The sequence below is a fragment of the Camelus ferus genome, chromosome 7 (genome assembly GCF_009834535.1).
Source record: "Camelus ferus isolate YT-003-E chromosome 7, BCGSAC_Cfer_1.0, whole genome shotgun sequence".
Classification (NCBI taxonomy): domain Eukaryota; kingdom Metazoa; phylum Chordata; class Mammalia; order Artiodactyla; family Camelidae; genus Camelus; species Camelus ferus.
In genome coordinates, this window is record NC_045702.1 from 36,286,151 (window position 1) to 36,310,214 (window position 24,064).

Consider the following 24,064-nt stretch of genomic DNA (forward strand, 5'->3'; position numbering starts at 1 on the left):
ATCGCCTGCACAGGGTTTCTTTTAAAATAAGAAAAATTGTTCTGAGAAACCAGGCACCATCTGGGTGGAGTTCCAGGGGATCTGAGTGTGCACAGGCAAGTCAGTGACCTAAAGCACCCAGAAACAGAGTGAACCTGGGGCTGAGTGCACGTTGTGTCCCATGGAGTTAGAGCCAAGTAGGCAGAAGAAAAGGCAGGAGTGTCTTAAGCGAGGAACAGATGGGAAGGGACAGTGCAACATGGGAGTAATGGTGGAGGGGCTGGGGCAGTTGTTACAAGGGGCTCATGACCTGCCCTCATGCTTGTTTTCTTTGGCTTCCGTTGAGGTGCTCTTTGTGTGGTTCCCTGATTGAAAAGCACAGGTCATACACGAGAGTTAAGGAATCCATCTTTTTGAGATACGGGGAATGATGGGCAGAGCAGATGGGTTGTGTCTGGAGACATTTGTTATATTCTTGATTGCAATTTCCAATCAGTGTCTTTCAAGTGGGTTGACTTGGGTGTTGGGTGGTGAGGGAGCGAGGCTGATGGCCGATTCCTGTGGGTTCTGTCACAGACTTATTTCCCTCAGCTCATTTCTCACTAGCCTCTCCCTTCCCTTCCTCTCTGAATTTTCTCCAGACAAAGCTGCCCTCACTAGTCTTTGTCACCAGGTCTTTTGCCAAGGGCTGAAAACCTTTGTCCCGTCTGCTCAGCCCGTCTGACGGCCCGGCTCGCTGGCACTGCTGGCTGAGTCCTCATCACAGGACATGGCTGTCTTCCCAGGTCACAGCTCAATTATTCTCCAGGCTCCTCGGCCATAGGGGTTAATGGACAGAACTGGTTGGGACCCAATAAAAGAGTGACCGATGAGTTTTTTGGCCGAACTGGGGAAGGAAATGCAAACCTAAATATCATCCTGGAGGAAAAACAGAAATCTTTTGAAGTTATTGAAAATAACAGAAAACTTGTGTGACTCTCCCACGTAATACACAGGAACTGTTGGCATCCAGCCTAACCCCATGAGACACCTCTTCGCTGAAGATCTTCTGTTGTGAATACGTGAAAGGGCATGTTCGACTCTTTTTACATCAGAGAGTTCCATTTTATTTGCTGTGAGACTAACGACTGGATGCAAAAAAAGTCCCACAAATAAATTTTTAACCTCTCATTTTATTACTTTATTAGAAACTTACCTTTTAGTCCATAATAACCCCACTGGCGTTTCTCACCAGGGAAGTCCTTCCTCCTCCATTTTCCTACTTTCGTTCCTCTCCCCAGCTTCCTGGTCACATCGGCCACTTTCTTTTCCTGTGATTTCTGCAGACTCAGGCTCTCAACATGCTCTTTGTTTCTCTGATCTTCAATTTGTTGAAAATCTGTCCTGACTATTTCCCTATCATGGAAATCCAAACCCTGGTTATGTCACTTCTGGGTTACTAATTCCTTTCCAGAAGCTTCCCTCCAACTCCAGTATCTTGCATGCTTTTTCAAAAGAAGAAAAAATTCTACCACCAAAATGTGTGGCTCCCCTTTGTGACTTTCTCCTGATTTTTCATCTTTCTCACCAACCCAGCTCTGTTATCACCACCCCTGACATTCGCATGTTACCAGAACATCTTTGAAAATACTTCTTATACATTTTCTCCTTTGATTCTCTGAGTTGTCTCAAGTTGTGAGAAATTAAGTAATTCACCCCAAAAACATGTGTCTGTTTGGTACCAGAGAGTGGACTATTTCTTAAGCCTTTTAACAGTCTAATTGCTTTCTTCTCCACAGCGCTATAATCTGATTCAGACTTACTCACTAACTGTTTGCACTTTTCCACTATTTTCCATTGCCTTTATTCTGCACCACTGAATATTCTGGTTCACCCTCCCCTTCAGGGCCTGGAGTAGTACAAAGTTTTCCTTTCAGTGTCCTCTGTGTATTCTCTTCTTGGATTTTTAAGAATCAAATCTTATTAATTGGCCTCAAATATTTCTGTTCCCAATACCTCATCATGGGACAAATTACCTTGCAATTCTTTTTCCAGATTCTTCACTCTTATCAGAAACTCCTATCATCAAAACACCAAATTTGCCTCATTTCTTCATATATTCACCATACCCAGGATCATTATGGCCTGGGAAGGGACTTTCAGGCTTTGACTGTAGAATGCTGACTTTCTCCAAAATTGTAATCTAGTGTCTGTTTTTCCTCCCTAAGCACATGTTCTAGACATTGTTTTTGCTTTGCTTTTACCCAACATTCATGATAACAAAGCTTTGTTTTCATAGACCACTTTTCTCCTAAAAAATTCAAAGTGTTTTTAACATTATCCATCCCTGCAGTGTTCCTCTGAAGTAAGTGGGTAGCAAGTATTTTTATCACCTTCTATTAAAGCAGAGGCAGAATTCAGCATACCAGGGTCCCCTGGAAAGCAGAGCGATCCGGACTTAGTGAGTCTCTGCTCTGTTTCATTTATTGGCCACTGTAAACCTATTCCTGATAGAGCTGCGTAGTGGCATCTCCCTTGTAGGCAGACTTACATGCATGCATTTAAATGACTCCCAAGAGACGTTGATTATGGAATTTGGAGTCTGAATGTAAATGAATTTGAAATAAGCCTGACTGGGAAATTGTTCTGCATGGAAAATACATTCAGAACTATGTATTAGATTCTAGCCATCCAGAGGGCCAATGCGAATGCCAGTTCCTCTAAGAAAATAAACCTGCCCTTCCTGTAGACCCTCATGACCCTTTGCGTGTTCTCCCTTTGTGGTATGTAGGGTGCTGCACTTTGGCCTGCTGCCCACTCTGTGCCTGATTCCCCTCTGTGGACAGCCACTTAAAATGTCTTCTGGAATGAAATGAAAGGAATTAACCTCTATTGTTTGTAACTGTCATGGAGCCTAAAACTACGCCCACTGACAGGTTCTGAGAGCCCTGGATGACATCTAGAAGACTGCAGCCCTTTGCCTGACCTCTCACCCTGCCTCATGTTCACTGCTTGGCCATTGATTCTGCTGGAGAATGTCTCTCCCCTCGGCCAAGCATTTGCAGTATCGTAACCAGTAAAGAGTAGTCAACCAGCCGTTTATCGGCAGCGACTCTGGGAGACCAGCTTTGGGTGCCAGCCCTGCAGAGGGGCCATGTGCTGTGTCTTTACCTCCTTCCAGCCTCCCTGCTCCCCACCAGTGACAGGGCTGAGCAACGCTGGCCAGATACCAGCCTCCCAGGGGTCACGGGCGCTTCAGATGTGTCAGGCCTCCAAAGTATCCTGCTGCTCTGACGAAAGGCGCTTTACGTAGAGTAGCTTGTAGAAAGTAAATAATGCCAATTCTCAAGCTGCCCCTGGCTACCTTAGATGTTTCTAAAAGGTGCCAGTGAAGCCCGCAAAATATTGGTAATGAAAAGGAGGGGAGAGCAATTTCTTTTTGTCATAAGTGTGAACTGTGATTCATATCTCCTGACTCATCGCAAACATACAAAGGAAGCCAGTCCGTGGGGGTGCACGTTAATAGGATGTTTCTGCAGTGACTCATGTGGGCCTGGAATGAGGAGCAGCCTGAATCAAGCCAAACAAGTATATTTTTACATATGGGAGGGCGCGCTTCCTGGTACAATATGATGATGAGTCCTACACACTTATGTGCTTATTTTAGCCCAGGCATCGAAATGTGTGGGCATGGTCTCTGCAGCGCCTTCTCCTGTGGTCATGTTTTGCTTTGTCAGTGGAGAGAGATGTTTAGTGATTAACTGGCACTGGCAAGAATATAAGATTTCAGTGCAATATTTCCACATAAGGAGCCGAAGACTTTTTTGAATGTGGCAACTTCAGTAACGTTGCCCCATCAGACAAGTACCACTTCACATCTAATCATGCATCCAATAAACATTTTGTTTTTTTGAGGCTGTACGTAAAAAATCAGAGATGGCATCATCCCAGGTCTCCAGGGTCTTAGAATTTCTATGGAGAGACACAGAAGCAGACAGAGAATTGGGGAATTGACAGACGGTGAGATGAAACACTCAAAACGTGTCAGGCTGTAGATGATGGGCGTAAAGGCATCCCATAGGGGTGGTAACAACTGCGCTGGCTCTTGAAAGGCCCGTCGAAGTTATCACTGAGAAGGGAAATGAGATGAGGCAGGGTGTTTCAGGCAGAGGAAAAGCATATGGGCAAGCCTAGCAGTCTTGCAGACGTTTGGTTTGATTTGATTTGTTTTGGTCATTCTATTTTGTTCTCAAAGTTTGAAATCGTTTTCTCCCTCTGCCATGATAAATACATTCTGAAAGTTTTCTTTTTAAAAACTTGCCCTGAAGTTGGCTTGTTCAGGGCCAGGCAGGGCCCACATTGTGAAGAGTTAGGGAGGAGTTTGGGCTTTATCTGGGGGATTTTAAGCAGAGTGGCTTGATCATTTTCATTATGAAAAAGCACTAATAAGAATAGGTTTAAACTCTTGGTGTTGCTCTGTCTGTATCTTGCTGTGGCTACAGTTAGATTTTCATGAACTCCTCCTGAGGGGCAGTGAGGAAAATGAGTCTGTCTTGAGGGTGGGAGACCATTTTGAGGCCTCTTTGTCATCACCTGGGTCAGCAGTGATGAGCACTTGAACCCAGCCCAGGGGTAGAGGGAGGAGAAAGGAGGAAATATATTAAAGATATTAAGGTGACTGAGAGAGGAGTCCAGGCCAACCTGGACAACCGAGTGGAGGAGACGGCTGAGATGGGGAACCCAGTCCAGATAGACAGAATGAGTTCAGGTGGGGTCATTTTGAGTGTAAGGGACATCCAGGTGGACGTGTCCGGTCAGGAGTTGGTTGTCTGAAGCTCGGGGAAAAGATCTGGGCTCTGAAAAGAAACTTGGCAACTGTGAGCATGCAAGTTGCATGAGTTCTCCTAGGGCAAGAGTGAAGAGAGAGAAAAAAAAATGAAAGATGAGAACAGAGCCTTAGGCAGAAAAAAGCTCCCCCCCCCCAAAAGTAAACAAACAAAAATCAGCAAGTCTATGAGGGAGACTAGGAAGAGCAGTGAGGCTGGAAAGAAGAGCAATTATCCAGGGCCATTGGGCTGCTATTCTTTTTTTTTTTTTTTTTCTTTTTCTTTTTCTTTTTCTGCTCTGAGACCAGTAATGGCTGTCAAATAGTCTTGACAGCATTCGTAAGGATTCCACATGCATATAATGCTGTTTAGAATGTCTTCCTTACCAGGAAACAAGATGCCATATTGGGTATCTTATGTACCTCCCAATGGCAGTATGAGATGTCCTGGTTATGTGTCAGTTTAAGAGAATGGTAGTAACATCAGAAACACTCTCTGTTTTCAGAGAATTGGAGATTTTTATAAAGTGGAAGTTCCTGAATGCATTTGTCATGGGAGAGGGAGAAAACTGTTTCAAAATATCAAGAACAAAGTCGAATGACCAAAAAAGTGAAAAAGAACTGTGTGCCAAGAAGGGGAATGAAAAGTGTCCGAGAGCATTAACTTTTATTTCATGTGGAAGGAAGGTCTGAGCGTTTTCATCAGAATCTTCCTCCTGAAGTTCAAAGCATCTTATTTTTAGTCTCATCCTTAGTTTGGTTTTTCATTAAGGTGTGTTGTTATCTCACATGACCTCTTCTTGGTAACAGTTTCAAGAGAAAAAAGAGAGAGAAAGATGGTAGCCAGGAAGCTGGAGGCCAAAATAACCTTTGCTGAGTTCAGTTTAGGACAAACTCAACTGGAGGCAGTCTGTGATCGGACAACAGCCACCTGAAAATGCAAGGATACCATAGAAACGTCAGGAGTTACTTATCATTATAAATCAGCAAGACCAGGGTGGGAAAGTAGCAGACATTAGTATAAGAAAAGTGTGGATAACAAAGGGTTAAAATATATTTTAACCCATCAATATGCCTGACTTCTTCACAAACACACGTTTCTGAGGTGAAATCTATATACATCTGGTCATCCCAGAGGTCCAGGAACAAGAAACCAATATTTCATTCCTTGGAATACTAATTAGCCCACAATCTATACGATGAAAAACTAGTCTCACTGAAGGAGTAACAAGAACTTAAAAAACTAATTTTATCAGTGCTCTTTAATAGTGAAAATAATTTCATCTACTCCAAAACTAGTTTCACTTCTAGGATGTCTATATGCTCTAGACAATGAGATGCATTCTGGGAGCACACCCTGGTGAACGTGCCACATTTTAACTGAAAATTATTTCCCAAAATACCACCAAAACACCGACACTTGGTTTTTTTGTTTCTTTGTTTTTGAGACTGTTTCTGTGCAATAGAAATCCAGCTCTAACATAATTTTTTAAAAAAGAAATCAGAACACATAGGTTGATTTTAATGAGTGGAAGTGACATAATTTGGCTGCTTATTGATGAGAGATTCTAAGTCTGAGACGTCTGGGATAGTCATGGATATGTGTGTGATCAGTCAGGGTCAAAGACGCTTGATTGCTTTATTATGTGAATACTGGGAAAGTTCTAACTGTGTAATGTCGTTAGGACAAAAGTGGCAGCAACTGTGCAGTTAAAAAGCTACTGGGGCAAGGAGACCTCCTAGTACACTAATTACACACATATTTGGTTCTGCAAATCGGCTGCCTCCTACATGTAACATTCTGGCTCTTCTTCTCTCTGGCTGTGTAACCTCAAACAAGTCACTTGACTTGTGCCTTGAATTTCCTCACCTTTGAAGAGATGAGAATTGAACCTGTCTCATGTGCAATTCTCATATGAGAATGGAACCATTTAATAATTGTAAATCATGGAGAACAGTGGCTGCTATATATTAAGCACTATATAATTGTTTGACAAAAAATAATTTTGTCCAATTAGCTTAATTTTCTTAATCTTTCAGGATATTAGTCTTCCATTAAAAAAGATGAAGTTTGTATCTTCTTTATTGAGATAAAGATCCATTAAGCCAATGAACAAATTAAAGAAATTAAGAGTCGATGAATTGTTGATTTACTCCCAGCATTAAAACAGTAACATTTCCCTGGGAGTACATATCTGCCATAGATAAACTGGAAAATGTGCTCTTACCAACTGTAAGAATTGCATGTCCAAAAATTACCTTAGTTAGCAAGATCAAGTCTTCATTAAAATAATGGATCAGAGAAGAAAGAAATGGAGTTAAATTTATTTTTAAATGACAGCAAATAGGCATTCTAGAAAGTATTAACTTTCTACTTTACAAATCTTCCATAGAAGGAAATTGGTGTCTATTGAGGATTGATAATGGGGAACTCTAAAACCCTAGCTCTGCCTCTTAGTAGCTCTGTGAACCAAGCTCTATCCCTCCTCCATGCCTCAGTGTTCTCATCTGTATGGTGGGGATGATGATAGCTGCACCTACCTTATGGACTTATTCTGAAGATTAAATGAGAAAATGCTTGTAAGGAACTTAGAACAATTCTTGTGCATGGTCATTGCAATATTCTGAAGTAAATAACTCACCTTCTAATTTGCTGAAGCAGATTTCCCAAATGACTTGTAATTCAGATTATGTCCTTTTTGAGTTTTCCAGCCAGCTGTTACCGGTTCGATATTTAATACCTTACCTTTAGTTTCCTCTTTTTTTTTTTTTTTTTTTTTTTTTTGAAATCTCAGACAAATGCCTGTGTGAAGCTTGGATTTTGCCTAAATTATTATCACCCTGCATGAGGATACGCTTCTCGGGGTCTGGTGTTCTGTTCATACACTGAGAGGGCGTCTCAGCTCCTCCACACAAACCTGCCCACGTGATCCTGGATAGGAGACAGCCAGCCTTCTCATCAAGCACTCTTTTTTAAGAGAATTGAATGAAACTATTTATAGGCAAAAACATTAAGGATACTCTTTTTTGTTCACTGATACAATCTCCATCCTCTTAAATCCCACTTTGGCCGAAGCATGACTGTCAATGGATTATTCCTTTAATATCTTCCAAATCTCCTTTAACCCCACCATCCAGGGGGAACACACTGTTAACACTGTTCTGCAATCCTTGAGGCCATATGTTCCTTGTGGCAGAGTCCAACAAGGGCTCGAGATGGGCTCTAAGCCTTAACTGCTCCTGCTCAAAGCGATGTGTGGTAAATGAGGCTGGTGGGGAGTGGGAAAGGGCCCCCCGCCAGGACAAGGTGTTGGCAGTTGACCTACAGAGGAGGGTTATGTCACTGTATTTGGGGAACATATTGGGTTTTCTATTGCATCTGTGTAATTAATCCGCTTCCATTATAAAGCTCCTCATTTTTCTGTTAAGACAACACCCATACTTGTACTTTAGAAAATTGGAGAAAAGAACGCAGACGACTGGGTCATTTTGCAGGTTGCAGGATTGATTGACTGATTGATGATTGATTTATAAAGTACAGTTGATTTACAATGTTGTGTTAGTTTCAGGTGTACAGCATAGTGCTTCAGTTATATACATACATATTTATATTCTTTTTCAGATTCTTTTCCATTATAGGTTATTACAGGATATTGAATATAGTTCCCTGTGCTATACAGTAGGTCCTTGTTGGACTATTTATTTTAAAGCAATGAGTGAAGTACGTGTGGAGCCTTCCAAAGTGCCTGTATCACAGCAAGAGTGCTGAGACGTGTGTTGTGCAAATGTTGGGGACATCCCTTATCCTGTTCTATTCCCAGTGCGTGGAGTGGGACATAATGAAAACTCTGCAGAAGGAAAGCATGTCGAGGGAGGCATGAGGAGGAAGGAAAGCGAGGGAGGGACTGTGGGCATGTGCTGGTGGAAGGCTGGCCGTGTGAGAACCATGAAGAATGCAGAAATTACTAAATCGGGTTCCTATTTTTGGTAGGCTCATCAGCAAGTGAGGGGATTCCAAACAGGTGGAGGAAATTAAAGGTCTGTGGCAATGCAGAGGAAGCAGCAAGTCGGGCAAGGCTGGAGGGAAGTGCCTTCAGCAAAGGGATGGAAGATGTCTCCATGGGCCCCACCAAGAGGGAAACCCAAGAGCTTGACTCTTGTAAATATAAGCAGGGGGAGGTTATTTGATGAAGCAGAAGAAACCGTGGCTGATTTTGGTGCTCAGTCATAGGTCAGGGAAATGTTGGGAGAGGGGAGTTGGGTCAGACTGGGAAGTGTTGAATGCTTTGCTGAAGCATCTGCATTTCATCCTAACACCTACAGGTGATCACTGGGTTTTTAAGGGGGGTCATTTCCTGAGTACCAAAGACAAGAAAGAACGTGTGTGATGAGCAAGCCTTGGCATGTCCTCCTTCCTTAATTTCACGTTTATCCGACTGAGGCTTAGTTATTTTTAGCCCCTTCTGGCAGGTCCCCAGCCCTGGTGAAGGCTCTGAGCCCCAGGTGGAGGTGTAATCCACGGTCATGCGATGGCGCACAGTTCTTGCTGGGTCTTCAGTGAGGCACATCCCATCCGCCTCTATCCCAGCTCAACTCTCGGGTGCCCATCTCACTTGGTTGGACAGGCAATTATTTATATCCATGCTAAATTTGCTACATGACAGTCTCTTAATGTGTCGCTTCTCAGAATAATTTTCCTTATAAAGGAAGTTTTAATAAAGGCCTGCAGAAATTGCTTCTTGGATATGCTTTCCTTTGCCCTGCCGTGGATTATTTACTGCCCAACTAGAATGTTCCTCTTTTCTAATCTTCCACTCTACCGCCCATGCTCCAGCCACACCAACCCCAAAAGGCAGGTAAAATATATTTAGCAAGATGCGTGCTTCCCATTTGATATTGCATTACTAACGCGCACCACAAACTTGATACTCCTTTCCAAAGAATTCATTCATTTTTCTTCTTGCTCTTTTCTGCTCTTGGAGCTAAGAAAGAGACCCTTCATAGGCCTATAAATGGATCTAGGGATGATTACTTTGCCAGGAGGTAAGGTATCAAGGATCCAGGTTCCATTTTCCTGCAAGTCATAGTCGTTTCAGTCAGAGGACTAAGAAAAAGTGCAAATACAGAGCATTTACAAATACAACTTTGTAAATACAGCAAATACAGCAGGACCATTTTTCAATTATAAGCCAACTTCCAGGAGTCGCTTAGCTCACTCTTATCAGAAATCTTAATTTACTGGAATTTCTGCACATTTTGTCTTTTGGCTAAACATTTTATGAGATGATGATGGGATGCTCTATAACTTTTCAGGGGAACTGGTACCTTCATGAAAGGAGGTTAAAGGGAATAAGAGTTCACACAAGCTAAACTGTACTAAATTCAAGATTAGGGGAAAATTACACATCATATTTGTATTCTACACAACATTTTATGACTAACATTTATTGAGTGCTTATTATATGCCAAGCGCTGTGCTTGGTGTTTTATGGGAATCCTCGCCCTATATCTTTACTCAGTTCTACACACATAAATCACTGTTATTGTCATCATAATAATAGAGATTTGGTGACATTAAAGGACTTAGTTGGGAGGTGTAGAGGAAGGATTCTAGCCACAGTCCTAACTCCAGAACTGACTCCTAATCACTTAGCACTAAGGTTTTTATGTGGTTCATCACTCATCCTTAATACACTGAAGTATCAAGTAAGTGGAGTCCAGAATAACAGGAATCCGCAAAGTACCTGAATTTTAATTCCACTAAAAAGAGATAATGGGTAGAGTGAGAGAGGCAATGGGAAGTTGTTACTTTATCCTGCTCCTGTTTAAACCCTGTGAACAGCTTCCCGTTGCAAGTAGAATAAAGCCCACATTCACTAATGTGGTCTACAAAGAATTAGATGATCTGATGCCTGCCTGCATCTTTGGCTCATCTCTCCTTGTGCTTGAGATCAAGGTCATATAGATGATCAGTGGCAGAGCCAGGATCCAAAGTCAGCCAGACTGGCTCTAGGGCCATGCTTTTAACCAACTTGCTAGTTGGATGAATGGATGGATGGATGAGTAAGATCAATGAATCGATGGACTGATGGATGGACAGATAGCTGGACATGCACATGCATGGATGGAAGAAAGGAAAGAAAGCAGGAAGAAGCTATAAATGAATGGATGAAGGAAGTGAGGGAGGGAGGAAGGGAGGAAACTAATTTAAAAGAGACTTGTGACAGATTTCATATACAACCCGTCAAATGTATTGTAACTTTTCCATCAGCATCTGCAGTACTCCTCAGTGAGGTCAAGATCCTCATTCACAAAAGAAGATACACACATACTCTTTTACCCATCCAACAGAGGAAACTGAACTAAAGTCCAAGTGTGGAGAAGTAACCCTGAACAACTTTAGAAGCTGGTACCACTTAGATGATTGGACCAGGATGTGTGCACAGATAGGTTATATGGGTTTTGTTTTTGTTTTTGTTTTTGTTTTTGTTTTTATCCAGCCAGTAAGCCTGGCTACATAAAATGCCAATCCATGATTCCAGAGTGATGGACAGGGCAAGCACAGCATTACTCCTGAAAGTCCATCAAAATCATCCGCAACAGTTTCGCACTGTCTAAAATGGTGGTGTTCCTTCTTATTTAGTCAGAAAGCTCATATTCTACTTTTTAAAGATAACTTTCTATGTAAGTATAACTTAAACGAATAGAAGGGTTCAATTCCTGAAAGCACAACACAATTCAGCGAATTTTCCAGACACAAGCTATCCATTTGCTACTACATAGCTCAAGACAGAAAGCGTTATGCAACCATCAGAGACCTCCTGGGCTATCTTCCCCCTAGTTTCTTTCTATCTCCAAAAGAATAATACCCTCTTTCCACTGCCATAGAGGAATTTTGCCTGTTTTGAGCTTTGGATAAATAGGATTATATAGTATGTTGTCCTTTGTGTAGGGCTCTGTTTGTTCAACATGGTGTTTTCAATTCATTCATATTATTGTGTGTAGCATAATTATTTAAAATTAATTCTTTATAGTAAGTGTGTTTCTATATAAACAAACTATCATTTATTTATGTAAAGTATTGGATGGATATTTTGGTTATTTCAAGTTTTGGGCTCTACCAGATAGCGTCTCTTGAACATCCACATAGCTTTCTCATGCAGCACATGTATGTGCATTTCTTTTGGGTTTACATCTTTGGGTAGAATTGCCGTAGCATAGGGTATGAAGATTTTAGCTTGACTCAATACTACTAAGCTGCTTTTTCAAGTGGTTAAACCAATTTACACTTTTATCAACAGTGTGAGAATTCCACGTATTCCTCATTCTTACCCACACTTTGTTTTTTGCATCTTTTCATTGTAGCCCTTCTGGCGATGTTTGAAAGTATCTCATGGTAGTTTAAATTTGCATTTCCCTGATGATTAAAAGAAGCCAAGCACCCTTTACTGTGCTTATTGGCCACTTAGATATCCTATTTTGTAAAATGCCTGTTTGTATTTTGCCCGTTTTTCTACTGGGTTGTCTGTCTTTTTCTTATTGATTTATGGAGGTATTTATATATCATGGATACCAGTTTTTGGACAGAGTGTTGCCGGTTTTTCTCCTACTCTGAGGTTGCCATTCTTACTGTATCTTTTGATGAACAGAAGTTCCTGATTTTTAATACCAGCCAATCAAACCTTTTCTCTAGAGTTAATGATATTTTTTGGTCCTGTTTAAGAAATTTTTGTTCATCTCAAGGTCATGAATACATGCTCTTGTATTATATACAGGCTTCATTGTTTTTCCTTTCACATTGAAACCTGTCATTACCTAGAGCTGATTTTTGTAGACAATGGGGAGTAAGTAAGGAGTCATAATTCATTTTTCCGGATGCATGTATAATTGGCCCAGCACAAGTTACTGAAAATCCTTCTCACTGTAGTGTCACCTTTGTCATAAATCTAATGATTGTATATACCAGTCTGTATCTGGACTCCCTATTCTATTCTGCTTTTCCATTCATGGACCAACGTCAAGCTGTTTTAATTATTATAGTTTTATAACGTCATTCCATCTGAAAGTGTAAGTCCTCCAAATTTGTCGTTTTAACTAAATACAATAATAACTATTTTGCTATTAAAACTGGTAATAACTAGCACTTATGGGTGCTTGTTTTATCTCAGTTAGTATATGAATCATGCATCACTCTACATTTAATCTTAGCAGCAATCTGATCAGAGAGGAGGAACTGTTTTTTTAGTTTTTTTTTTTTAAATGAGGAAATTGAGGGCCAGAGGAGGGTGAATTGATCAAGGTCTCATTGCTCTTCAGTAGTGACATGAAGATTTGCACCCAGGCCAACCTTCCTCCAGAATCTCTGCTCTTTTATTCACACACAACTGTGTGCCTGGGATGCGGTCTCAGGTCATTCTTAGTGAATTGTGGTCTCAGGCTTTTTTTTGATGTTAGAGTTTGATTTTCAGCCCTGGTGCTAGTCGATACATATATAATATTTTTTTTCTCTCTCCCTCCATGTCCTTAAAAAAAGGCCCAGAAGGAAAGTGAACAATGAAGCATTGGATTAGACTGTGTGACTTTTCAGTGTCAATTTCATAGTATTTTTAGGCATAATAGAGAATAGAAAAGAATATCCAGAGTTCTATTAAACCAGGCTTTAGGAGCTGGGAAGAGCCGAGCAGCTTTCAAGCTTCTGATCCCCTGTCCTGAAATGGCAAGGGTGGTAGCTTCTGTAGTGGCGGGGCTCAGCAGTGGGGGGACTTCACATTCTTTGCCCTCATTCTTCTCTCCTGTTTTCACCTCTCCCACCTACGAAAGGATCTGAACTTTTAGCATCGTCCCACACAACACCAAAACTCCAAAACCAAGCCGTTAAAGAATACCAGGTCTAAAAAATAGAAAACTCAAAGGCCACAAGGGTAAGATTTCCTGCAAAGGTCTAAAGGTATAAATAGTAATGAGAGAGGCAAAATGAGAATTCTGCATCTGAGAATTCATAAATATATTATCCAGACCGACCCTAGAGCTACAAAGAGTTCTAGTTCGAATTTCCGTGCTGCAGATACCTAGTAAGATTTTATAACTGCTCTGGCAGTTTTCTTGTATTAAATGCTTTTGTGTTTGTGATTTATCCCCTTCTTCCTATGCTCATAATTTTAAAACAAAATACCCTTTGTGTTAGGACAGGGCTTATCTCTCTTTCCAAGTGCACCATTTCGAAAGACTGTTGCAAGTGAAATAGCTCATTATTGTGTGGTAAAAATACTCAGAATTTGCCTAGTGCTTCCAGAAAACATGTGTCCCTCTAGTCACTTGCAAATGCCTTCCCAGTCTTAGCATAACAAGGGTCATTGAAAGCCTGGAACAGAGCTTTTCAGCATCTCGAAAATTATATTTGCCTTAGAAAAAATTCCCATGAAAGAGCAGAAATTACGTAGTTTTGCCTGTGTCATCTTGTCATTCTATCTTTAGTCAAGTAATTTTCTTACGTAATGGTCTGCATTAGGTGATATTAATAGATTGAAAAGGGGTGAAAACAACTAACAATTTTCTTGTGAAGGAAAGAGTAAATACTAGCTCATCAGACATTTTCCAAGCCTATCAAATGCCACTTTGATGCCCTAACACCCTAAATGAAATGGGTAGCCACCCTGTCACTCAAGGAAGTAATAATCTAGGAAATAAAGTTCAATGCAGGTACAATCTCCAAGTTCTGTAATTACTGATGGACATTAAGGGCTTGAAGATATATTACATGGCGTGTGTGGGTTGTGTGTGTGTGTGTGTGTGTGTAATCTTAAGATTTTAGACTTGGCAGGAACCTTTCAAGCCCATCTCATTTATAGGTAAGAAACCTGGAGACCCAGAGCTGATCTGACCTTCTCAAGGTCACAAGGCAGCACTAGAACCCCTTTTCTGTAACCACCTTTCGTTATTTACTTGCTGACTGCAGTAATCCTTGTTCCTTGAGCCTCCAGTGATGATACCTGCCTCACCTTACATTATCCAATGGAAAATAGAAACAAATCTACTTTGAAAAACAAGATACTACATAAGTGTACAACGTTCTTAGTTCTTATTTTTAAAACACATGTGTGTGGATTTTAGGACCTTCTGAAGTTGGCCTACTTATAAATGAATAGATGGCAGTAAATTAGTAAGAATCCACTTTACCCCCAGCCCTGAAAATCCCTTAATATTCCAGACTTAGAAGACCATTAAGTTAATTCTTTTTTTCATAAAGGAGAATCTCATTGTGTTAAAAATAGTGTGCTTAAAATCAGTTTGGTTTTTTAAAAGTCTTGCTATTTTTGTCTCATTGAAAGTCTCTCTTGAGATTTCATTTATAAAATCATTGCCTATGCATTCAATCCTTTTTTTTTTCCTCAAAAATGTTTTTGTTTTCCTGAAAAAGCAATAATAAACCTCCTCCTCCCTGTTTTTATCTGTTTGTTTAAACCTCTGAATTAAGGACCCCATTGGGAAAGTTAGGCCATGCCTGTAAGTGGATGCAAGGTCACATTTTTCAGTGGGGTGGCCTGGGCCACGGTCCACTTGCTACATGATGCGGGGCATCATGCATCAGAGTCCTGTTGGCTCACACGCACATTCAGCTACTTCTGGTGGTCACTGTTCCCATTTAATCCTCATGCCACCTGATGGAGCTTATACTGTTGTTGCCCCAGTTTACAGAAGACGACACCGAGGCACTGACAGATGAAATGACTTGCCCGGGTGACTCAGCAGGAGGCAAGAGAACCCCAGCAGCCTGGCTCCCAGCATCTGTGCCCCTTTGCTGCCACCATGAACTCTTGGGCAGGCTGTTTTGCTTTTCTCACTACTCTTACCTCCAAAATGAAAGAGGGAAACAGATCCAATCATCTGGACGGGTCCTTCCTGCTCGATCATCTTCAATCTTGAATACCTGCAGTTCGAATGTTTTTGAGGAAAAATATATTAATACTCACTACTTTTTCCTTGCCTCTAATACAGGAATATCCTTGAAATCCATCAGTCTCTTCATTGTTTCTTTTGTAACATGTCAAGGAACAAACTGTTTTTGATTTGGTATTTGCCCACACCTTATTGCAAGGGATGAGTCTTTAAAAGAAGTGTAGGGTGATGGCAAAACCAGTCCCTATGTGGAGGCTGAAAACATCAGCTCTGGTGTGGAATGCTGGGTTTAACTCCTGGCCCTGTCACCACAAGTTACCTAACTGCACTGCTCCTCAGTTTTCCCATCTGTGAATTAGGGATGATAACAGTACCTGTGCTGTTACCGAGGATTCAGAGTGTAGACAACTGAAGCTCATAGAATAGTGCCCTGCACACTGCTTCCAGTGACTGCTGGCTAGTGTCATTTTTATATACAGCTTCCCTAATCGCCTTTACTCCCCGGGAGATCTCCATTTAAATGTTCATTTCCACTGGGAGCCACCCATAACTACGAACACAGGCATGACGGCTAGTCAGTCCTGAGAATCCTTCTCGCAGTGACTATGTTGATGCTGACCTGATCCTGCTGTGGCGAATGGCTGTCTTGTCTCTGCTTTCTTTAGTCACTTAGGCCTGTGGTTTCAAAATACAAAAGGTGGAGGGAAAGAGAATGCCTTCTCTAATCTCCTTAGTTTTGTGACTCATGTTTCCCCAGCCACCACCGCTTCCCCTTTGCTTGCTCCCTGGCTGGAATGGGGAGTAAACTGCACCCTAACGTGTATGCCTCAGGGGTTGGGTTCTCAACCCAGGGGGCTGTCTCACTGCTTTTATGCTTTTTAATGGATCATTAGCAATTTTTTTTTCATTATCTGCTTAAAAGCGCCTATGAGACTTGAACATTATTTAAGGGGTCAAAGAGCAGGATGGGAACTTAGACTTACTCTGTGTTGAGTCTCAGACCCTTTGCTTCCTACAACCTCAGGAGGTAATTAATAGGGTGTCTGTCTTACAGATGAAGAAGTGCTTGCATCACCAATCTGGTAAAGACTGGAATCAAGGCTCACCTGATTCTAAAATACATGTTCTTTTCATAAGGCAGTGCAGTGGGAAGGAGCAGGTGCTGTTTTTCTCTGGAGACAATGTTGATTTGCCTTTGCTGATGGGTACATGTATACTCAGCATTTCAGCTTTGGGATCTGAATATTTCATAAGTTTTTGACATCACCAACAAGAAGAATGGTTGGTGGAACCCACTCCCTCCATATCAATAGGACCCCAAAGGCCATTCACCAGATTCTTCTGTCCTTCCTTATCTCCTAGAATTGGTAATGTCTTTAGAAAGCTATATAGTGCTCTGATAATGCTGATACAAATAATGCCTAATAGCCACTGTTTACTAAGCCTGTACTGTATATTAGGCACCTTACCACATTGTATATATAATCTAAATTGATGCTTACAAACCTTATATGGCCATATATTTTACAGATGAGGAAACAGATTCAGGGAAGCTAATTGTATGAGGCTACATAGCATGCTAGGGAGCATCAGATTTGGTCTTTGCATGCAGGTCTGTCTGACTATGACTGTCTTGTCTCCTCATTCCTGCTCCTTCCATGGCCATTGATAATCTTGAACATGTTGTCCTCTTATGCAAATGTCCATGTGCTTGCATAAATACAAGTTTCAGTAATTTCATGCATCTAAGAGTAACAGAAATTGAAAACAATGACTTAAACAAATTGTATACCAAAAAAATTCCTTAGGCACAATCTAGGATTGGTATGGTGACTCCACAGAGTTATCAGGAGCTCCTTCTAATATTCTGCTCTAGGGTGTAGCCCTCATTTTTATGCTGACAGAATGGCTGCAGGAGCTCAAGCCATCACTCCTGTGTTCCAAACGTGAAGAAGTTGAAGTGAAGGTAGAGGCAACAAGGACAAGCCAATCACATTGTTGCAATGAACAAAATTGGGGTTCGAGTAACACAGAACCCAAGCTCTTACTTCTTGAGATAACTCAAATAAATTGATCCATTGTGACTCTTCCCCAGTAACTGACTATCTGGGGGAAGTTTGATGTGTTCCAGAAGCTGAGAATATCTTGAGAAAGACAAAAGAATTGTTTCAGTAGGCCCTAGAACCAGGTAGATGATTTCTTGGGCATTCAAGAGAGTTATCAGGAGTACAATTTGACCTCACCCAGGGAACCGTAGTGATTTGAATCTAATTCCACTCAGAGAAAGCAGAAGAATACCTGACTCCAAATACACCCTAAATTTTAATAAAGATGTGCCATTTGTAAGATTTCACCTCATAAATATCTTCTTTGGGTGGAAAAGCAATTCTTTCAGATTTGTGTTGGGGGAATGGAAGCAGTAGAGGGAGGTGGGGTTCATTTGGAGCCAGGTCGACCTGAGTTTGAATCCCAGCTCTGCCACCCGCCAGCCATGTGATCTTGGACAGCTTATGTAACCTTTCTAACGCTCCTATTTCTAATTTTAGAAAAAGAAATTTGTGTTATCTTCCTCAAGTGCTTTGTGTAATCAGTAACAATAGTGTAGATCCAGTGCCTGACATGTGGCTGGTGGCGGTGGTATGGCCATTGGTGGTACTGTCACATGGTCTGGTGTTGTCCGTCAGCAGGTGCTGGCTGTGAGCTTGCTATGAGCCCCATTGGACTGTGGGTCAAGATCCTGGTTTCTGCTGATGGAGGAATGAAAGGAGATCTAGCAGAGTGGGTAGAGAAATTAATTTTCAAAGCAGCAATTCACGAGGAAATGCCCTGAGCTCTTGGTGTCAACTAAGGCAGGAAGCTGCTGCTGGGTCAACTAAATTTGGGGTTTCAAATGTTCATTTGGGGCCACCTAAAAAAAAATGCTTATGATGGAAGGCTTAATTTCACCAAGTTTTACCTTCCTCATATATAAAATGAGGATAAACATCAAGCCTGCTGCCTGGGTTGTTGTGAAGATAACCCCTTGGTGTGTTACGCACAATCTTCTGCCCCCAGATTCCTATTATTAATGCTGTTGCTTTCCTCTGTTTTCACTCAAGCAAGAGCAGGGCTTGTTGGTCTCAGTTTTTTCTGGCTATCTCAGCTCCAACAGTCCCATAAAAACTTTAACTAGGGCATAAAGCACACATATAATCACACTAGGCTTGAGAAAGATACTGCGATAATGTGATTGATAATGAGTTTTTGTATGGCAATAATGTTTTAAAGTGCTTCTCTAGACTTGTAAATTTCATTGACTTTAGTGCTTATGAAACTGAGACTGACAGCTCATTGCCCAGGGCAGCAAACACACAATCCACCTGTGTCTGTGATCCAAGTTCCTGAAATAGCTCTGTGTATCAGGCCAGACCTTCACTCTTGCCATCACTACCAGTAACATGGGCTGGAGTGGGGTGACTAACACGTTGTTGCCTCTAATTTCTAAGATGTAACAGGCTTGAGTAAGAATCAGGCAGAATCAAAGAACAACCCATGTTCCTGGAAACAATATGCTGGCACACCATTTGTCGTCATCACCACCACCTTGCTCTATATTTGCATCAACTTTTATCCTTTCAGAGCACTTTCCCATGAATCTTGTCATTTGATCCTCTCCAAAGCCTATGGAAAAGGGAAAGGAGATTTCATCTCTGTGTTTTAGTTTAGAAAACCAAGGCTCAGAAGGGTGAAGTGACTTGCTCCTCACTGGCATGGGCTGGACTTGAGCCCAAATCTTCTGTCCTCAGACCCCAGCCTTTTCTACATGACTGCACGCTGCTGCCGCTAGCTTATGTCCCTACCTTGTCTGGAAGAAAACAGTATTCACGTACCTGCTTATCAGATTGCACCTTTCGGAAAAAGAGCTATACAGGTATACATTCTTCCAGAGGTCTGGACTTCATTGTATTCATAAAAGCTGAAGATAGAAGAGATTTGTGTGTAGATGTGGTCCTGCCAGAGCAGAGTGTGTCCTCTTATGTCTGATGAGGGTCCACTCACCAGGGACCTTCACCAGAGGATCCTCTCTGGGTAGAACGTGTCCAGCTACACGGTGAGCACCAGGGACTTCCCCAAGTACAGAAGGTCTCTGCTGTAAACCCTATTCCCACTCCACCCCCTCCTCCTTTCCTGGGCTTCCAGGGCTTGAAATTCTACCATTGGAGGTCTTTAAAGACGAATTGATCTTTAAATAGATTCCAATTAAAATAGAGATTCTTCCACTGTGCATAATAGCTTATATTAAAAGAAAAAACTTAGGATCCTGTTTTAGGGGTTCACAGAACCAAACTTCTTGGGCTCCAGTGTCTTCATCTATAAGATATGAAGAGTCAGAGACATTGTAAAGATTAAATGAATGTATATAAAAGGGCTGTAAAAATGTTAGCTTGGCAGAGAACTGAGAAGAAGAGAGGGGCTAGAGTGCTGGTCTGGGAAGGGAGACAGAGGTGGGCCACATCTAGAACTCAGAGCACTGAGTCTGACCCCAAGGAAGCTTTGTAATGGGGTGGCTCCAAGGTGGCCTGGCTGACTTCAGGGTTTGGTCCACGAGTGACCCCGGTGTGGCCTTCAAAGCTGTTTGGGTTGCTTTGACCTCCAGCCATCTGTGCCTGGGAGTGTACAACAAATGGTTAATGGTATCAGATGGTTAACGTTCTCCAATGTCCCCTGCTTACTGCCATAAGAGGGAAAAGAAATGATCCCTGGAGAAATAATCAAGGATGCTATTTTCAAAGTTGCAATTAATTGTGTATTCAGGAAAGCACGTCTTCGGCCAGCTATTCTGTTGAGAAATGGGAAATGAAGGCAGGTATAGGAACTGTGACCGACAGGGCAGTTTGAATAATCTTTATGAGGCCAAGAAGCCAGATCCAGGGCCCATATTCCACACCAGGGATCCTGGACCAAAGCCATAAGGATCATGTCATAGGGCATATTAGGAGCTAAGTTCCTTCAGTCAAAACATGTGCCTAAGGGTAGGGCTGACCATCTGCCCTTAAACTTGGAAGTTTCCCGGTGAGTGGCCTTTGCTTGCTTTTTTGAAATGCCTTTTTTCCACTGTGACTAGAGCCAGATATGCCTCCTGCCATCTCCCTGTGGAGCCTGTGGCCAGGTCCTCTCATTTTCCTTTGCAAACTTCCTTTCTTCTTTCCCTCCTCTTTCCTCCAGCTAGTGAGACCTGCAACGACTTCCACCCGATGTTCTTCACCCACGACAGATCCTTCGAGGAGTTTTTCTGCATCTGTATCCAGCTCCTGAACAAGACATGGAAGGAAATGAGGGCAACTTCTGAAGACTTCAACAAGGTAAGGTGACCCTGCGGCAGAGGCAGCCGCTTCCTGTGTCCCTGGGGGAGCCTCTCCTTTACACGGTCCCTCTGTTGTGTGTGGGAGGGAATGAAGGCGACTGATTTTAGGTTGCTCTGAGGATGGATAAAGAAAGGCATCCCTGTGTAGTCAGGCTGTGTGCAGCAATGCTCTTACCTCTCTGGGGATAAGCTTGGAGCAGCTTTGTTCTTTTCGGCTTACTAAGCAGGAGCTACGAGCGGAGACCCTTTTCCTGAGAAGTATTGGCGAGAAGAACTTCTTCCTTGAATGGCATTGGTCAGGGATGCCTCATTAATTGCAGGATCTAGTGGGGACTGTGCCTTCCCTCCACCTGCGTGGGTGGCTGCCACAGAGAGAATGAGATGAAGGCCGCTGTGTCTAGGTCACTTGGTTTCTTTGCGGGTCATGGATGTGTTGAGATACCTGCCCTTTGCTTATCGCAAAGAGTTTTTATTAAAATACAAGACCTCTTTCAGGGAGTGGAGTGAGTCAGTTTATACGGAACATTTCTTGGTTTACAGAAAGCATTTGATTTTTTGAAGAGTGTGAATTTCACATTTCTGTTTGTGAGTGACTGTTGAGTGGAGAGAAGAGTGTTGACCAACTTAGAGGAAGCGGGAGCATCATGTGCACTTCTCAAGATAAACGGAAATCTCTATCCTTAGGGAAAGGCCTTGTTGGCAACCATGACATAGCTAATAATAACTGATGGTTGGGAGAGGTATGCTTAGGTCTTTACTAATCCTCGTTTGCTACTGAATACGACTCTAGGATGGGTTGGCCCCATCACCCTCGCCTGCTGACCTGGCACTGGAGACGTAACTGTTCCTAATAGTCTGGTGCTACAGTCATCCTTGTGCTTAGGGCACAATGTTTGAATCCCAACTGCACTTGATCTCCCTGTTGGTCTTTGCCTCCCTGTCATCTTTTCTCTGAACTTACATCTGGTCCTTGTTTTCTACTGTATTTCTGGTTTGTGGCACCTTAAACCAATATTGGTTGAGAAAACCAGGAAAAGGCTTCCCCAAGCCCTCCTCGAGGTTAGATCCTGACTGTCAGCATAATGATGTTACCTACAGTGGTGGGAGAGAAGGCCGTCCATTTAGTCCTTTTCTTTTTTTATTTTTATTTTTTGTATGTGTGTGAGTCTATTGTATGTTTTTAATTTGTGGTTACCCTGGTTTCCAGGTATGTTAACTGGTACTTTATCTATTTGTTGTAGATTGACAGTCATGTAAATTCAAACACATTCTAAAAGAGCTACGGTTTTTACTCCCCTCCCTCACATTTTGTGATTGTGATGTCCTGTTTTACATCTTCATGTTTATCCTTCTGCTGTTCATTGTAGTTATAATCGATTTTACAATTTTTTTGACTTTTTAAAATCTATGTACTGGCTTATTTAAGTGATCTTCAATCCTTTTATATATTTATCTGAACCATCTATTTAATTCATTGATATAGGCCCACCAGCGCCCCTCTGTGGGAAGCACTGATCTGTAAACTGCGTTCTAGAGCTGTATGTGTCCGAGCCACTACGCCCGAGGACAGACATGATCCAGGAAGGGGAATGGAGGAAAGAAATCCATTAATTCCCTTAGGATTATGACTGCAGCCTCATAAGTGTGCTTCACTTGATTATGAGAGACTTTGCAATTCAGGTGCAAATTATCCTTGGGAGAGAGGGAAGAAGGAGCAGGGAGACCTTTGTTCAATCAAGCCAAAAAAAGTGGAGAGTTAAATCAGTGTCTCTGAAATTGCTGTGGCCACTTTGTCTCTGGATCAGTTCAACCCTTCCTGTACTGCAGTGTTTCTAAAAGCCGTCCGGTCCTCAGCTCTTGTATACTGGGGACACATAGTCCTCCAGGATTAGGAGACCTCACAGGCTGTCACGTGTTCTAGCATCAAATATCCATCTGCTTTCTCAGAGGGTTTCCTTCATCCTGCTTCTCCATAATTACAGAAATCTGCATTTCTGTAAATGATAAAATGCAAATGTGATTGGTTTTGATCTATGAACAGTTAAGGTGTATGGAAAATATTACCAAATTCCTGCAAAGGAATGGCTCAAGGGAATGAGTACTTAGACACAATTCCTGAAGAACTTTTACGTTTAGGACATGAAGCCCCAAGAATACATTGTGAGCAAAGGAAACCAGAGTCCTCTGTCTAGAGTTGCTGAGTGGGGCTGGAGGGAGGAGGTGACATGGCTCTCAGATCCACATTGTTCATGACGGCTGTGTGCCCGGCTTGCTGGAGATGATGTCCTCCCTGCCCAGGATGTGCCTGCCAGGTAACAGCAAGCCCTACAAAGGGTCACACTGAAACCTTTTTTATAATTAACTTATATGGCTGCAAAAACTTTCTTCAGTAAGATCTAAGAGCCAGATTCGGGTACAGTTTCTTACTGTGGCCCTGGTGCCATCTTTTTGGACAATCCTAAACTCAGGTTGATGTTACACATCTGCTGCCAAGTGGGGATGCTGGTTTATGGCTGTGGGCAGGCAGGGGAGGCCTGAGAGGCAGAGGGTCCCATTCCACATGTCCAATGGTCATGAGTGGGGTATAAGAAGAGGATCAGGGATGGGTATCACAAGGCATTTAAATTTTCTACATTAAATAAGTTTGCTCTGTTTGCTTTTTTTTCCCCCTTTAATATTACACATGCCTTACCTTTGGAACTGGAAAAGCATATCAGTTACATACTTTTTATCATGTGTGTATTAGTTCCCTAGTACTGCTGTAACATATTGCCACAAACGTAGTGGCTTAAACAACATAAATTTATTATCTTACAGTTCCATAGTTCAGAAGCCAAAAATGGGCCTCCCTGGGCTAAAATCAAGATGTCAGCAGAGCAGTGTTCCTTTCTGGAGGCTCTTAGGGAGAATCTGTTTCCTCGCCTTTTCCAGATTCTGGAAACTGCCTGCATTTCTTGGCTGGTGGCCCTCTTTGTCCATCTTCAAAGTCAGCACCCACAAGTTCAGTCCTTTCCACATCACATCTCACCACTCTGATCCCT

General features: G+C 42.1%; 1 protein-coding gene and 1 long non-coding RNA gene across 11 annotated transcripts in view; one reads left to right on the forward strand and one right to left on the reverse strand.

Annotated features, from left to right (window-relative positions):
- ELMO1 (engulfment and cell motility 1) overlaps positions 1-24,064 on the forward strand; it is a 491,925-nt gene that overhangs the window by 318,716 nt on the left and 149,145 nt on the right. For all 10 annotated transcript variants that reach the window (XM_032483695.1, XM_032483693.1, XM_032483692.1 and 7 more), the window contains one exon: positions 20,885-21,021. In XM_032483695.1, coding sequence (XP_032339586.1) covers positions 20,885-21,021 — 137 coding nt within the window. The remainder of the gene's footprint in view (positions 1-20,884; positions 21,022-24,064) is intronic.
- LOC116664889 lies at positions 52-18,287 on the reverse strand. The gene is made up of 3 exons (XR_004321394.1): positions 18,275-18,287; positions 973-977; positions 52-433 (listed from the first exon to the last, which is right to left on the reverse strand). It is a non-coding gene; the product is annotated as an uncharacterized LOC116664889 (long non-coding RNA).